Below are 17,186 nucleotides of genomic sequence, written 5' to 3'. Positions count from 1 at the left end.
CCAGTCTGTATTAGTTTCCCATGTAATTTGGTCGTAAGACTGTTCTGTCCAAATTCTGCACCAGTTTGCAACTTGTAAAAAAATATGTGAATATTTGTATCAATTTTTGTGCACAGTTGCCTCACACATAGACATTTGTAACTTTCAGACATTTTCCAAAAGAACTTTTGTGTGTGTGTGTCTCTGTGTGCACATATACACTTTGAGCTGAGAACTATATCATGAGATACTTTTGTCCAAGGAGGACTGTTTCAGTGTTCTAATCTACTTCTTAGTGTGGGGACTGCAAATCAGGTCACTTCACTTAACCCTGCAGAATAAATAAAATTCATTCCCATCTTTTAAATAGCCAGGATCTAACTTGAACATCTGTTGACCGATGAACTATCCTGAGATAGTGCAAAACCACCTTGGGCTCAAAGGTCCCTAGAGCTGATGTCAGCCTTTCATTGGTACAATTGCATTAGTGCTCTTGCTGTTAGCACTGTGGTGCTGTAGTTTCCTATCTGCTGTGAGATATGGTGCCATGCAAGGTTACTTAATGACCACTGCCCAGAGTCCGATAAGTGTGAAGATCGGTGAAGACTTAATGCATTGTGAGAAAAGTGCAGTGTCAGTTATGTTCACAACAGACAGAAGAAAGCTGAGGCCAGCAAATCCTCCTAATAGCAAAAGTACAGAAATGGTAATGTTATACGACAATTCTCTGCTCCCATTATCAATATGTAAGCCGGGCTTTAAAAATATATATAAAGATGTATTGTTTAGAATCAGATTCCTGATCTCTTGAGCCCTTTCTTTTCCATTCTCCAAGAAGGCATGAGCTCTTCAAGATCTTAAGCAGAGATGGGGCTTTTTTAGCCCAGCGTTTTGAGATGCGGTTAGTATATAGATCTTGATGAACTGCAACTCCTGTGAGTCCTAGCTGGTGTAGCCAGTTGCAAGGAATAGGGGGCCATCGTTCGGTAGCATATGGAGAGCCACCCATTCCCCAATGGAGTCTCACCTGGAGATGTCAGCTGTTTGATATGCATGGCTTTAGACATGCATATCAAATGGTTTTTCATTGGTTAGCTTACTGGATTTTTTTTTAATCTTGGGGATTCTGAGTGTGTATCCTTCCCTATGAGAGGTCCCTGTGGCCTCTGTCTCATCCCTTTGACCTTCTTGGCAGGAATGGTTTGGTGTGGGAGTAGGATTTGACTCCTTTGCTTCTCTGTATATCAGGCATCTTCTCCAGATTTGTGAATAGATCCTGGGTGCCTCAGATAGGACCTCTATTTTAAACATTAGCTTGCCTTTTGAAACCAAACAAGTGGGTTACCAAGTGTCTTCTCATCCCCCCTCTGCATTCAACAAAGCACAGAAGCCCTGCCAGTGACAGGAGTGGAGTTCTCTTTTGTCTGTAATGTTTGGCACTCTTTCCTCTTTCATTGATTCCTGTAAGTAAATTGGTTACTCTAGCTTCGAGCTAGTGTGGTGGTTGTGAAGCATTTTTGAGACCTCATACTAAGTAGATAACTGTCCTTTGGATATTTCTAAAATAACAATGCGAGTGATCAGTAAAAATTGCTCCTGCTTTAAGACAAGAAAATTAATAAATGTATGTGTCTTTTTTTTTCCTTTAATCCCAATTTAGATATTTGAGTGGTGGTATTTTCGCAAGTATGGCACGTCATTCATTGAACAAGTGTCTGTGAGTCACTTGCGCCCTCTGCTGGGTGGGGTGGACAACAACTCTCCCAACAACTCAAGTACAAGCAATGGAGATTCAGATTCAAACCGGCAGAGTGTTTCAGGTAGATTTTTTTTTTGTCCTGTGCACGTTGCAATAGCAGTTTCTTTCTACATATAAGAACGAGCAGCAATGCTTGTTTTTTCATTAATCTTGATATAGAATATATTTTACAAAATAGCATCTGCCCAGTGGCCATGGGAAGAAGCTGTAATGTATTAATATATAAAAAAAGCAAAATTTATGATGCAGTCCTACACATGTCTATTCAGCAGAAAATCCTGTTAGGCTGAATAGAACGTATTCCCAAGTAAGTGTGTGTAGAAGTAGTGCTACTTCCCAAACCACATTGGGTTGCTATGGTCAGATACTGTAATGAAGCTGAGGCCTGCATTTTCTAGTATGTTGTGTGTGTGCGTGTGTTGCTTTAAGAAAAATCTCTTTCCCCTGACATCAATGAGATAGAAAATAAGTGGACCAGCATCAAGTTAATGTCGATCTGATCCAAATCCATGAGCACATCAGCTGTACAAAGAGGCTTTAGATCTTTTGGATGTTCTTCCAACTTGCCACCAGATGACTCATTTTAGGCTTTACGGCTGGGAGGAACATTGCAGGAGTACTTCTGTGGCTGTGGAGATTTCTGCAGTTTACTGAGGGCCTCTGGGATGGACCTGCCATTTAACTTGGAGAGTAGCACTTCCTGCAACATAGAACAACTCCGCTGCTGGGTTTCTGTAGATCCACCTACCATCATAACAGGCAAGGTGTGCTGTCAATTTGATTCCAATTTATGGAATCCATAATAGAGTTTTTTGAAGTATGTGCAGTGTTCAGGGAGTAAGTCAGCTTTGCCACCCGCTAGAGAATTTCCATGGCCAAGCAGGGATGTGAACTAAGATCTCCTGAAACAGTCTATCAGCTCCACCACAAAGGCTTTCCATTATACCTCACACTGTCACCAAAAAATGGATAGGTTTCTATTCTTTAAAATTATATTTACTATTTCTGGCAGTAGGCTCAAGACCAAAGAATATTTGCCATTTACGTAAAGAAGTAATTTTAAGGCAGCAGACACATTAGTGAAGAAGGAGGCTCTCTGCAGCTACAAATCACTACACTTGTATGTTGCCTCTTTCTTGGTACCAGCTGCTGCTAGGAACACAAACAGAAATATGCTGTTGTCTTCATGTCCCGTCTGTCTAGACTACACAAGCCTTTGTTGTCATTCAGCACTCATGTCCTAGGGCAGCGATGGCAAACCTATGGCACGCGTGTCACAGCTGGCATGCGGAGCCCTCTCTACGGGCATACAAGCCATAAGTCACTGGATCGCTACTCCCCCCCCCGCAGCCAAACCTCAGGAGGTGGCTGCATTCACGGTGCTGGCGCTTCGACAGGCAGTGAGCCAGGATCTGGAGCAGCTGGCGCTGGTGGCGGATCCAGAGTGGGATCTTGAGGCATCTCCATGCCTGGGATTCCCCCTTCTGCTGCCACTTCCGGTTCCTCCACCACCACTTCTGGTTCCATCGCCACCAGCTTTCCCCCCAAGAACATCTGGGGACCTAAGGTTGGGAACCACTGGTATATGAAAACAATTCCTGAAGACTTACGTCTAATCCAGCTGTATGCCTCTATAGCATGGGAGTAGAAAGAGTTCCCCAGTTCTCCTTTTTTATTTTTCTCCTGCTGCTCTGACTGCTCTTCAGAATCCTTCATGAGATCACCCTTTAATTTATTTTTATGCCCCCTGATAAAGTATTCTATTATACTATAAATGCACTGGGTGAATCACTTGCATTTACTGGTAGCTTCATGTGGGGCACCCAATTTTCACCAAACTCTCCTTCCACCCCATCTATTGCTTGGAGCATAGAAAGCTCTCTTATATTGAATTAACTCTTTGACTCATCTAGTCCAGCACCATCAATTAGGACTGGTAAGGCAAGACTCTCTAGGCAATTGAGTAAAAAGTTATGTCCAGCTCTGCCTGGATATCCTGGTATTCTGTGGTGGCTTTCCATCCAAGTACTGATCGATGGGGTTGAGGCAGTATGGTTTTTCAAAGTATCCCATGCCTTCAAGAACAGTTTTTAACAATTTAGGGAGTGGGTGAAAATTGAATATCTCACATTTCCCCAGAAGAAGTGGTATCTGCTAGTGCAATAGCACCACTGGATACAAAACACTTTTTTTAAAGGTAAAGAAATAAGGTGTTTAAAGGAGAATGATACAAATGCATAAGGATTTCTGTCTGAAAAAAAATCAGGCATGTTGTAGACACATATATCTCTAAATCTTAAAACCCAATAATGGCCAAAATCCATTTTGAATATCATGTTGGTAAGAGGGATGATGCAAGTGATTTTCACAACTTCATCTCCCCCCTCCCCCATACATTGTGCCTTATGACTGAGGTAAACTTGAGAACCTGAAGTGATTAACAAGGTCATCCTGTTGCTTGCTTGCTTATTGGAGTCCACTTGTCCTAAGAGTGACTTAGGAAGATCACTCCTGAACTATCTGAGGGATTCTGAAACTTGTGTTCCAAGAATCAACTTTCTGAAGCTCTGGTTCTGGCTATGTGTCATATTAGAAGAGGAGTAATAGCTTAGGTTAATCAAAGGCTTTGATGCAGCCATTGTTGCCCACTCTGCTGAAGACCTCCAACAACTCATGAATCGTTTTAGCAAGGCCTGCCAAGACTTTGGACTAACAATCAGCCTGAAGAAAACACAAGTCATGGGCCAGGGTGTGGACTCACCTCCCTCTATTACCATCTCCACACAAGAATTGGAGGTTGTTCATGACTTTGTGTACCTCAGCTCAACAATCTCTGACACTCTGTCCCTAGATGTTGAGCTGGATAAACGCATTGGCAAAGCAGCTACCATGTTCTTAAGACTCACAAAGAGAGTATGGCTGAATAAGAAGCTGACTGCATATACCAAGATCCAGGTCTATAGAGCCTGTGTCCTGAGCACACTCCTGTACTGTAGTGAGTCCTGGACTCTTTGTGCACGGCAGGAGAGCTGAACACGTTTCATATGCATTGTCTCCGACACATTTTTGGTATCACCTGGCAGGACAAAGTTCCCAATAGAGTAGTCCTAGAATGAGCTGGAATTTTTAAGCATGTCTACATTACTGAAACAGCAATGTCTACGTTGGCTTGGGCATGTTGTGAGAATGGCTGATGGTCGGATTCCAAAAGATCTCCTATATGGAGAATTAGTGCAGGGAAATCGCTCCAGAGGGAGACCACAGCTGCGATACAAGGATATCTGCAAGCGGGATCTGTAGGCCTTAGGAATGGACCTCAACAGATGGGAAACCCTGACATCGGAGCGTTCAGCCTGGAGGCAGGTGGTACATCATGGCCTCTCCCAATTTGAAGAGACCCTTGTCCAGCAGGCCGAGGCAAAGAGGCAGTCCCGGAAGCAGCAAAATCAGGGAACTGGACAGGGGACAGATTGTATTTGTCCTAATTGTGGAAGGGATTGTCACTCTCGAATTGGCCTTCTCAGCCACACTAGATGGTGTTCCAAGTCCTCCATACAGAGCACGTTACCATTGTCTCTCAAGACTGAAGGATGCAAAAACATGTATGCAATACTATCAAAGCATCTCATTAAAGTATCTCAAACATCAGAGCTGAAAACAGCCTCTGGCTGAAAACCTTGGTCTTCAGAGTTCTGAGTCTGGCCTGATGTAATGGATGTTAACAAGATTTGTTCCTGTATGTCTGTATAATCCATTGACTGATGGAGATACTTCTAATGCACAGAGGATATTGTACAAATTGGGGGTCCTGAGGGTGCCCATCTCATCATACAAATACATTTATATTTTCTTGTTTTATGTTTAGGTGCTTGGAATGCACCTAGGATGACTATTTTGAGGATATTGGCATTAATATTTAAGGGCAATTATAAGGCAATTTTATTAAAGCATATATCTGTTTTGTTTTCATCATGACAGAATGCAAAGTTTGGCGAAATCCACTAAACCTGTTTAGAGGAGCCGAATATAACCGGTAAGTATTATAAAGAATTATTAATGAAGCATTGTAATTACTTCAGAAAGTAAATTTTAGTACCTGTTAATTGCTGCTGTCAATCTCAACAACTCTACCGGTCTCTTTAGTTATTTATCTTTTGTGAACAGACTCATGTGAACTGTGGGGATCCGAATTATGCTTCTTGGCCTGCCCTTTTCATCATAGCCCCATTGTTTGATTCCATTGTTCTCATGTGTTATAAGGTGAATGTCTGGGGGGGGACCTGTTTTACTCGTATAGACAGACCCACATGATTTCGAACCTCACTAACTTGCACACACGGAGAGAATGCTTCAGTACAGCAGACTCCTTGTGACAGAACATAACACCTTTAACTCTTGCAGAATGATGCAGCCAAAGGTCCACTTCTCAGGTGACTCTAATCTCACTGGAGGAGCAGAGACAAAGTTTGGAAAGGTTACTTTTATATTACAGCTCCTAACATCTAGCCAGTGTATCCATTCTGAGCGTTGTAGTCCAAAAAAGTAACTTTTCCAAGCTTTGGGGGAGGACAGATGCCTTACAGTCCTACAGTCTGCACAGTGTTGACCCCTCTATAGTCTGGGTCAAGCATCACAGTGACCTCTGGAAGATGCTGAGTTTCTCATGACGGCAGGGGCTCCCAGAGTCAGCTTCTACTGAAAAGAGTGCAGGGACAAACAAGGGGTCACTGAGAACAAGTCTCCCAGCACAAGGGTCATGAGTGAAGTAAGAATAAGATATGCTGCATCCAGGATTTTCCCTGTTTAGTTGAGTCAGCATGCCAGATAGCTTTCAAACTATCTCTGTGTATTTCTGTGTTTTATTTTAATTTGCAGGGACTATTCTAATATATCCCAGTCAAATTCAACAGGACAATCAACAGCTAACTGTCCCTTACTCTTTCCCCCAACTTAACCCAACTAATATTTCCAAAAAATGAATTTTTAGCACAACAAATATTAAGTGGTACTCTACTGCAGGCTCTCTTGACTAGAGTGAAGAGAACACCAGTGGGTGTCAAAAAGTTGGAGAAAGGCATGGAGAACTTGCCAGATGTGTTTGTGACCTTCTTAGCGCCTTGTCAGGGATGGATGTTGTGTTGTTGGAAGACAGAACTGTACCACATGGCATGTCCATTACTGTCCACTTGTTAGTTGAAGACAGTGATTGTAGAGGCTACTGAAGTAAGACTCAGTTGCCAATCTAGTTTACTTCTGTGCGGAGAACTGGGAGAAAGAAGAAGCTGTCTTGTCCTTTGCCTCAAGTATCAAAATGTCTTAGGCCAGCTTAGGTATCCAGTTCTTCCATTTCTTGTACCATAAGCAAGCTGTGCAAGCTTGTGACTAAACTTCCTTTGGTGCCCCTGCAGGTATACATGGGTGACAGGAAGAGAGCCGCTGACATACTATGATATGAATCTTTCAGCACAAGATCATCAAACTTTCTTTACATGTGATACGGATCATCTAAGACCTGCAGATGCCAGTAAGAATTTTCCTAAGTGTTTTTGGAAACTTTTCAATATGAATGGACAAAACCTATTTTAAGAAGTTAAAAACCGGGCATTTCAGATTACTCCTCAGTTTCTATTGCTTGTGTCCCAAGTGTTTCCACAGAGAAGTAATACAGTACAAAATACAATGTGTTTCCAGTTTCTTGATAAACTTATTTTTACCCTTTTCCTAACAACTTTTCTTTATGATAGCAATCACACTGAGATGTTTTACATTAGAGTAACTGCTTATTGCATGTTATTAATAATGGTGGCATGTGGGAGCAGCTTGGTTTCTTTTTGTTCCCAGCTGGTGAATGACTAATTTCAGGCAGAAGCTGGCAGTAGCCCTAATGCCATATCTCTGCTTCAGCAGCCACGAGGATCACAACAGTATGAGGAGGCTCAGGCAGCCCTTGGCATATGTTTGTTCTCTCCTCATGCCAGGAAGGATGGAGTGTGTAGAGAAACAGGAAGAATCTCTGTGAAATAAAAAGGAACAAATGTCCCATTCATGCACACCCTCCTCACCCCCCACAACCATCCGGTAAGGGAGGTGGCATTGGGAGATAATGACTTGGCATGATTAGAGCTTTTTAAACCTGGTATTCATACAAGCAGAAGACAGCACTCCCTGTGGGAGGGGGCGGGCAGAGTGCAGCCCCCCCTAAGCTGTTTCTGTGCTTCTAGCCCCATCAGACACCTGTGATTTGCAGAGATAGAAAAGGTGGATCTAGTTGTTTGTTTGTTTGTTTGTTTGTTTGTTTGTTTGTTTGTATTGTTTTGTGGGTCACCTTTCTCCCAGTGAAGGAGCCCAAGTGGCTCACAATGCTAAAAGCAAGTCACACTAAATACACAATTGATTATAAGATCTTTCAAAACCAATTAAATAAGCTATAATAATTAAAAATACACCAATTACTTATGTAATAATAACTAAATGGCACTTAGAAAACTTACAAACCATAGTTTGAAAAAGAAAAAACCAAAAGCAGCATCCAGGGACTCAGTCATAGTGGTTAAAAGCCTGCCTGGAGATATACCGTATTTGCCGGTGCACAAGGCGACCGGCCGTATAAGATGACCCCCCCCAACAGGAGGAGGAGGAAGAGGGGAAACGGGGGGATGGCAGGCAGGCGAGCGCGTGGCTGGCTCAGCGGCGCGGGGCAGCGGGCAGCCTGGCGGCGGCTCAGGCATGGCAGCGAGAGGGCGAGGAAGAGCAAGAAGCTGAGGAGGAGGAGGAGGAAAAGGGAAACGGGCGGGTGGCGGGCGAGCGAGCGCGCTGGCTAGGCAGCAAGAGGGAGAGGAAGAAGGCAAGAGGCTGAGGAGGAGGAGGAGGAGAAGGAAAAGGGAAATGGGTGGGGGCGGGCGAGCGAGCGCACTGGCTAGGCAGCAAGAGGGAGAGGAAAAAGGCAAGAGGCTGAGGAGGAGGAGGAGGAAAAGGGAAACGGGTGGGCGGCGGGCGAGCGAGTGCGCCGCTGGCAGCCTGGCGGCGGGCTCTGGCTGCTCAGGCATGGCAGGCTGTGCTTCCCTCCCTCCATACAGACCGACTGCCTGCCTGCCTGCCCATCTGCCTTTCTCCCCAGCCAGCGCAGCCCCACATCATTCAGTGCACTCAGCATACAAGGCGACCCCCCCACTTGGAGGCATGTTTTCTGGGCCTAAAAAGTCGTCTTGTATGCCGACAAATACAGTATCTGTGAAGCTTCCCAGTCATCCAGGTGAGATTATCTAGAAGTTGAGTCATGGCAACTGCACTTCTTTTTTATTAGGTTGAAATGTTTCGCTATTCATCCAAGTAGCTTCTTCTGTCTGAAGAATAAGAAAGAAGTCTAGTGCCATGACTCAACCTGCCTGGAGAGGTAGGTCTTTAACTGTCGGCAAAAGAATTAAAAAAGAGGGAGCCAACATAGCTTCCAGAGGTGCTTGCTGTTCCTTGGATTGCCACTCCTTGGAAAGAGCAATCCGGGAGCTGCTTCTGCATAAAGCTGCACATTTTGTTGATGGATACAACTGCACTCTATACTTAGTCTTTTCCACCTGATTAGTAACATTTTCCCTACATGGGTCCAACTGCATGGAGAACACCCCAGTGATCAACCACTCTGACTTTTTGATTGAATTGCACCCTGGAGGCATATTGAAGATTGCACCACCCGTGCTGCTTGGGCTAGATTTGAAGTGATCCAAACACAAAAGCCGATTGGGATGTGAGCGCTGAAGACTCTTGAGTGTGGTTTTGAGAAATTCAGGTTCAGTTTAGGCCAGGTTGTTACATCTTAGCTTACCCTACTTCAATAGATGGTGTGGGGCTGAAATGCACATTTAGCTTATTGGAGGAAAGGTTGGATGTTGGGATGGCTAGGATATCCCCAAATAACAACAAATTGCATCAAGGGGCATCAGGAGGACGAAGCACCTAGCATTTTATCCTTCATTAACCACTTGGTCATTTTCATCAGTACACCTTGAACAAGCAATGGTTAAGATAGTCTTCTGTTTTTCCTCCAACATCCACTGCTGACATTTACCTGTAGGGGAGATACTAACCTGTGTTCACTCTTCTTTGAATATACTGAAACAGTAGACTTCAAGTTTGGGGAGAAAATGGACTGACAATATAAACTACCTCTTTGGAATTAATGAGCCATTTTTTTTCTGGTAAAATGCCCCAAAGTATCATAATCTAGACCTTAATGAGGACCTGTTAAATGATGACTCTAATTTTTTAAATTTATTTAACAGTAATGCAAAAAGCATGGAGAGAGAGAAACCCCCAGGCCAGGATTTCTGCCGCTCATGAAGCCTTAGAGTTAAATGAGTAAGTGTGTTTATCTGAAAACCTTTTGCCTGACCTAGATGAGTTTTCTACAAGCTAATGCCCTCCAGTGTGTTTAGACACACTGTCCCATCCAATCAGCATGGCCATGTGCCCAGCATATCTGGACAGCAGCTGGTTGAGGAAGCCTCATTCCAGACCATTAGTTATAACTGATCAATACCAGGAGAGTCAGTGTGCAAATGACAAAGCTAACTGAGCACTCCTCTCTGTTTCTATGTATGAACAGGGAGGGTTGTGTGAAGACAGGGCACCTGCCTTTTTCCACTTCCTGATGTTACAATCCTAGAAACCTGGCAAAGTTTTCAGTAGGTTGTTTCATAACGGAAGATGAAACACAAGGACAGGTTGGAATTTAAATCAGAACAGGATGCTACTACAGTGGTGCCTCGACTTACAAACTTAATTGGTTCTGGAACTCTGGTCGTAACTCGAAATGGTCGTAAGTTGAAGCACCATTTCCCATAGGAATGCATTGAAATACAATTAATCCATTCCAGCCAAAGAAAAATATCACCAAAAACACACACCAAAAAACACTGCAAGACCCATTGGAAATGCGATTAATCCATTCCAGCCAAAGGAGGGGGGGGGAAGCAAACAAACCATGTAAGACCCATCAGAAATGCAAAAAAAGAAAGAAAAGAAAAAAGCAAACAAACAGTGCAACACCCATTGGAAATGCAAATAGAAGCAAAGCAGAAAGCAAACAAACCCCGCAAGACCCATCAGAAATGGGGGGGAAAAACCCACCAAAAACCAAACAAACCCTGCAAGACCCGTCACAGGATAGAAACATAATCCCACCACCCAGCCCAAAACCACGCTGCAAAACCCACCCAGAACAGTTTTTAAAAAGCAGAAGGCAGCACCTTACCTTTCCAGGCAGTCCGAAGCCACCTCCGATCGTACTCACTCTAACCGTTGGGGTGAAGGAGCTACAAAGAAGCAGCCTCTTCGCCTACCAACGGTTAGCAATTTGAATTCCGCACCTTTTTTCCCTGCCTTTTTCTGTTCGTAACTGGAAGCTCCAGCTGCAAGTTGAAGCAAAAATTTGTGGCCGGAGCTGGTTGTAACGCAAAATGGTCGTATGTCGGGACGTTCGCAAGTCGAGGCACCACTGTAGTATTAGTGATAGAGAATGATTTTAATCACGTGTGCAATTCATGCATTGTTTTGCACATTCAAAATTGTTCTTCTGCATTGAAAGGAATGGGGTAGTTCTAGTCAGCCTGACCTGAGTGAATAATTTCAGAGAGCCATCACATCCACTACTGGTTACTGGGTGAGGGCAGGGACATTGCCTGCCGTAACCAGGCAGGCGGGAACCGTGTGCTTACCTGATGCATCCTAGCAAATGCCTTCCACCTGCTTTTCCTCCTTTACTGATTGTTGCTTTTGTCATTGCACTGACAGGTGTGCCACCGCTTATATTCTCTTGGCAGAAGAGGAGGCAACAACTATTGTGGAAGCAGAAAAACTCTTTAAACAGGCTCTGAAGGCTGGGGAAGGCTGTTACAGGCGTAGCCAACAGTTGCAACATCATGGTTCCCAGTACGAAGCCCAACACAGTAAGCGTTTTTCTTGGTGTGACCAATAATCCTGGGATCTTTAAGCAACAGTTTGTCAGGAGCAACTGGGCACTGCAGACTGTGCACTTATTTGTGCTCAGGGTTTTGGGTTACATGGTGATTCTGCAGGAATACTGAGGAAGCACTCGTAGTGGGTTTGAGCCTGCCATTCAGTGTCTTGAGAATCCCAGCCTTCTTTTTAAGGACATGTTTCTAGCCAGCTTCTGGCTGTGACAGTATTCTTGACAGTATATGAGGAATACATCCTAATTTTTTTTTAAAGCTAGAGAGAGGGCAGAACATACTTTCTTGTGGTTTGGGAGCAGATTTTTAAATATTTTGTGTGTGTGTGTGTGTGTGTGTGTGCATGTGTGCTTTGCCTGGTTCATTCCTCCTCTCCATGGGTAGCAACCCGCTCCCCACAAATTGTGCAAACGAAGCTGCTTAGCAGATTTTTCAGGCTGTTTGGTGTGTTCAGAACACAGTCAGAGTTCTAACTCCTGACCTCTGAAAATCCCGGCCACAGAGGCTGGCGAAACATTAGGAAGAAAAACCTCCAGAACATGGCCAAACAACCCAAAAAACCTACAACAACCATCAGATCCCAGCCCTAAAAGCCTTCGAGAATACTCCTTAGCAGAATTTATTAAGGTTTCAGAATTTAGCTTTCATGGGTTTAAATTGTTTTGAAGAAGCAGATGCAGAATGTATACAGCACTGAATGAAATTAAGTAATATATATAAGCTAGTCACAGACTTAGGCAGGCCCTGGGTCATTAGGTCTAAATATTAATGTATTGCTGTTAATTTATTGCTTTTATGATTTAAACATGAAGATAGTTATTTCATAGAATTAATATTATTAATGTGCTAATGAACTCATCCGGTTTAAAATAAACTGCCGAATTTACCAAGAATACTATGCCCATAGGAGCGCCTATGCTCCTTTAAAAGTGTTTTGTTCTGGAAACTTTGGGTGATAGGAATTGGCCACTGTGATCTATTTGGCCTGCAGGGCTACAAAGCTGGGAGAGAACTGAAGAGGTGTTTGTTAAGACTGTCCTTTCAGGCAGTGTTTTTCTGCTAAGGAAGAGCATCCAAAAATGGCAGACATGTAACTGTTTTTGTGTAGATCATTAGTTCTAAACTAAGTTTTCCTGATCTTGTTGGTTTATGGTTGCCAGAGACTCTGCCTATTATCTGAGCTGGCTACGGCTTCACTTTTATACAGCTTGTTCTCCTGGGAGGTGGATGCATACCTTCTTCTCTGGAGACGACATGTGTGGACATATCGATAGAGCATGATGATGACTTTAAAACCAGCTAATATTACTTTTAAAAGATAGGTGAATCTGTGTTTTTTCTTCTGGGTAAGAGGAAAAACTGATACATTTAACGCTAATACTTCAATTTTTAAACATTATTTCCAAGATCTGGACTAGGAACAAATGAAGGGAAAATTTTAGTGTTCTTGTTTAGGATCATCAATATGTAGCAACAGCTACAGATATTGGGAGTGGGGTTATATTTGAATATCTGAGAAAATATTAGTATCATTGACTACAGACACCTGTGAGGTCCAATTACAACCTCTTGTGTTCAAGGAGGATATATTCATGCTGGAGCAAATATAACAAGTCACCTAGAATGATGGCAAAAATAAATAATCTCATTCTAACTCATAAGAAAATGTTGCAATGGTTCACCATGTGTACTATGTTACCGGTAAACAGAAACTGCTGGCTGAAACACTCAACGGATCTTGTAGTTCATGTTTTCCCTTAAATGTGAATGTAAATATGCATGTAAAATAGCCCACAGAAGCACCCCAATATAATGAGATCTGAATTGCTTCCTTTTCTTAGAAATGTTTGCAACTTGCACTTTGCAGGATGTATTCATTTGTACTGTTAAATATGAGTGTTTTTCAAGAGGCGATCATCCTCCCTTGGCACTAAGTGGAAATGGCAGTATATGGAACAAGCCTAGGCAATTAGTACTATATACTAATATATCTACAAAAATGAAAGCTCAAATTCCCCATGTGAAATCAGCTAGCCCACTGGGATTGTTGATATGGAGGATTCCATACTTTTGACCTGGAAAAACAATGAAAATCTATAGAATATTTTGCCCTTGAATGTCTTTACAAATCAGTTTCTGTTATGCCTTGAAAATGATTTCTTGACACTATAAAAGATCTGGAGGTGTGTAGGGGAGAACACACAGTGATAAACTGGTCTGGAGAGGGCAAGAGGAAGAATTTGATGATGCACAAATGTTTGAGAACCCATGAGTGACAATGCTATATAATTCCAATCCTATCTAAAATTTGTTTCTATCTGTGTATAGTTGTGAACATTTATGATATAATAAGCAGTTTTAGGGTGAAATAAAGATTGTGTGTGCGCATGCATATGCGCACGTGTGTGCATGTGAAAATGTGTATGTAGAACAGGGATAGAGAAAAAAGTGGCCTCCAGCAGCTGTTAAACCACAACTCTCATCAGTTTTAGCCAGCGTAACCAACTCTTTATGATCGGAACAACATTGAGCAAGAAGGTAAAAAATAACCACTTGAAAGATATTTGGAGGGTGATGAGTGAAGATATAATTTTTCAGCAGTATATAATAGTTATTCCAGAATAGATTTCATATTCACATTTTAAGATTTAATTCTTAAAATAGTTAATGCTGAGATTAATTCTATAAAAATAAAGATCATGCTTTGATGTCAATGGAGATTGAGATTAAAAAAGATTGTAAAGACTCTCAAAGATGGAAAATGGATATTAATATTTTCCAGTACCCAGAGGTAATAGAAAATATAAAGAAAGAATGGTTGGAATTATGGATAATAAATAAAGCAGGAAGTACAAAATTAGGCCTGTTGTGGGACACGATGAAAGTAATTTCAAGAGGAATAACAATAAGGGAATCCTGTAAACTGACAAAAATTAAGGAGATAAATGTGAAAAAACTGGAAGAATTGAGAAATTTGGAAAGCGTTTTTTTAGAAAGAGATAGGAGGAAATTGGCAGAAATTCAGGCAAAGAGAAAGGAACTGGAAAACTTAGAGACAGAGAAAGTTCAGAAGGATTTGATTCATATAAAGAGATTTTTTTAAAATTTAGCAATAAAAACTCAAAATTATTAGCTATAATGTGTAAAAATAGAAGATAAAAAACATGATTGGGGTAATTAAAGAACAAGCAAGAGGTGTAATATAATGAAAGATGAACTGAATGTTTTCCAAGAATTTTATCAGAAATTATATAAAGGAAACAATGTACTGAAAGAGGATATAGAAAATTATATAAATGAGAATTTAAAAACTACATTATTGGAATGTGATAAAAGAATATTAGAAGAAGAGATTAAAGAAGAAGAAATTGCTGAAGTAATTAATAAACTGAGAAATGGTAAAACACCAGGCCCGGATGGATTGGGTCCAGGATATTATAAACATCTTAGTTCCATTTTGGTACCTAAGCTAAAAATGTTTTATAATAAAATATTGGAAAGAGAGACAATGCCACCTTCTTGGGAACACTTATTAACAATTCTTATTCCAAAACCCAACAAGAATCCAACACATAGACCTATATCTTTAATAAATCAAGATGCTAAGATTTTTACTGCTATTTTAGCAAATAGATTAAACAGATTTATAGCAAATTATATTAAAGAGGATCGATGTGGCTTTATAAAGCGAAGACAGATGGATAATTTAACTAGGTGAGTTTTGAACATTATGAGGTAGAAAAGGAAAAAAACAAAGGCAACTGTTTTATCACTAGACATATTTAAGGCCTTTGATTGTGTGGAATGGCCAATATTAAAGTTGCTTATAAAGGGTTTTAAACATTACTTTTTATTCAGGATGCTCCCAATACAATTAGAAGAATATTTTAAGTATTGGCAGGGATTAATTAATGGATTTCATAATCAAAGGAAAAAACAATAATAAATAAAAGATAATGGTATTAGGCTATATATTGGTATTTATTGGTATAATGGAGGTTTAGGTATTCCTAATATTAAAAATTATTATATAGCGAATCAATTAATATTTATTGGAGACATTATATATAACAAAGGAAGGTTAATTTGGTGGAATATGGAATCCTCAGAAATAAATGGGAATATTGAAAAATATTTGTTTTATCTAGTAAAAAGAAATACAATAAACCAGGTGAACAACCCTTTTTTAAATGTTAAATGTCTGGAACAGTTATAAAAAGAAGTTATGTCCCTTTACTTCACCACTAAAATTAGTGACCAAAATAGAAAATTTTCCAGCAAACTTGAAGGGTTTGGCTGATTTGTTTAAGGATAAAAAAGTTGCCAGATTGAAGGATTGAATTATTAAAATGAGATTGAAGGATCAGATTATAGTTCAGACTAATAAACTATCATGGTATAATTATATCCAGTTAGATAGTTAGACAAATAAAGACTAATGGCAAATGTAGAGAATGTAAGTATGAACAATTTCTGTCATCAGATGAAGACATGAAGAAAGATGCTTTGAGGAAGGGAGTAGTAGGTAGAATTTCTAACCTAATTTTGGAACAAGAGGAAAAAGAGACTGAAATAGAAGGTTTGAAATCAATTTGGGAACATGATTTAAAGACAGAAATTAAAACAGAGGATTGGACAAAAAAAATAGAAGATGAGAGTTTTAAGATTAATGTTGGTAAGAATAAAGGAAATTTAAAAAATAGTTTTAAGGTGGTACATGACTCCCAGTGAAATTGAACATAATAAATTCAGATTATTCTAAGGACTGTTGGAAATGTGATGAAGAAATTGGCACATATGTGGTGAGAGTGTAAATTGATTCAGAAATTTTGGAAATTGATTTTTAAGGACATGTGTGATATATTTGGAAAAGATATCAAACTTAATTCTAATTCACATTGCTTTGCTGTCAAATTTTGATAAGCTAGAACTTTATTATCGGAAATTTAAAAAAAATTATAAAAAACATAGCAGTTAGTCTTTAAGGTGCCAGAATGTTTTTGTTTTCATTTTTGTTTAGTTCTTGCTTGATTTGCTTCCTCTGTGTATTTATCAACCTTTTTTTTTAAAGGTAGTAGGTCATATATTATTTGCATCCCTTTGAGGTTTATTTCATGTACCAGGAACAAATCTTATTGGAATCAGTAGAACATATTATTGCATAAGTGTGTTTAGGATTGCAGTCTAAACCTATTAATTCCTGTGCTTCTTAACAAACCAGAGACTGCATGTTTTTTTTTGCAATAAGCTTTGTATGTCCTTCAGTGTTATACAATTCAATATACTGTAGCATACTAAGTGGACAACCTGCAGCTGTCCAGATGTTGGTGGACTTGTAGCTCCCATTATCTTTAATTATTGGCCATGCCTGCTGGAGCTGATGGTGCTTCAACAACATCCTCAAAGGAGTGGGTTCCCCCGAGGAATGGGTTCCCCACCCTGTCGCAGTTCAGGACTAGGAATTTCCTAATGGGGGAGAATTT

The 17,186-nt window shown here is 40.7% G+C and overlaps 1 protein-coding gene across 9 annotated transcripts in view; it reads left to right on the top strand.

Moving 5' to 3' along the window:
- The window catches only part of ST7 (suppression of tumorigenicity 7), a 139,982-nt gene that overhangs the window by 95,977 nt on the left and 26,819 nt on the right, over positions 1-17,186 (top strand). For all 9 annotated transcript variants that reach the window (XR_013536955.1, XM_020789704.3, XM_020789703.3 and 6 more), the window contains exons 3-7: positions 1,640-1,799; positions 5,717-5,771; positions 7,147-7,262; positions 10,015-10,090; positions 11,525-11,679. Coding sequence is in view for 8 of the 9 variants with exons in the window: in XM_020789704.3 (XP_020645363.1) it covers positions 1,640-1,799; positions 5,717-5,771; positions 7,147-7,262; positions 10,015-10,090; positions 11,525-11,679 (562 nt within the window). In the remaining variant the exon portion in view is untranslated. The remainder of the gene's footprint in view (positions 1-1,639; positions 1,800-5,716; positions 5,772-7,146; positions 7,263-10,014; positions 10,091-11,524; positions 11,680-17,186) is intronic.

This window comes from Pogona vitticeps, chromosome 5 (assembly GCF_051106095.1).
Source record: "Pogona vitticeps strain Pit_001003342236 chromosome 5, PviZW2.1, whole genome shotgun sequence".
NCBI classification, from domain to species: domain Eukaryota; kingdom Metazoa; phylum Chordata; class Lepidosauria; order Squamata; family Agamidae; genus Pogona; species Pogona vitticeps.
The sequence above is the reverse complement of the archived record's forward strand: the minus strand, read 5'-3'. Positions and strand labels throughout refer to the sequence as shown.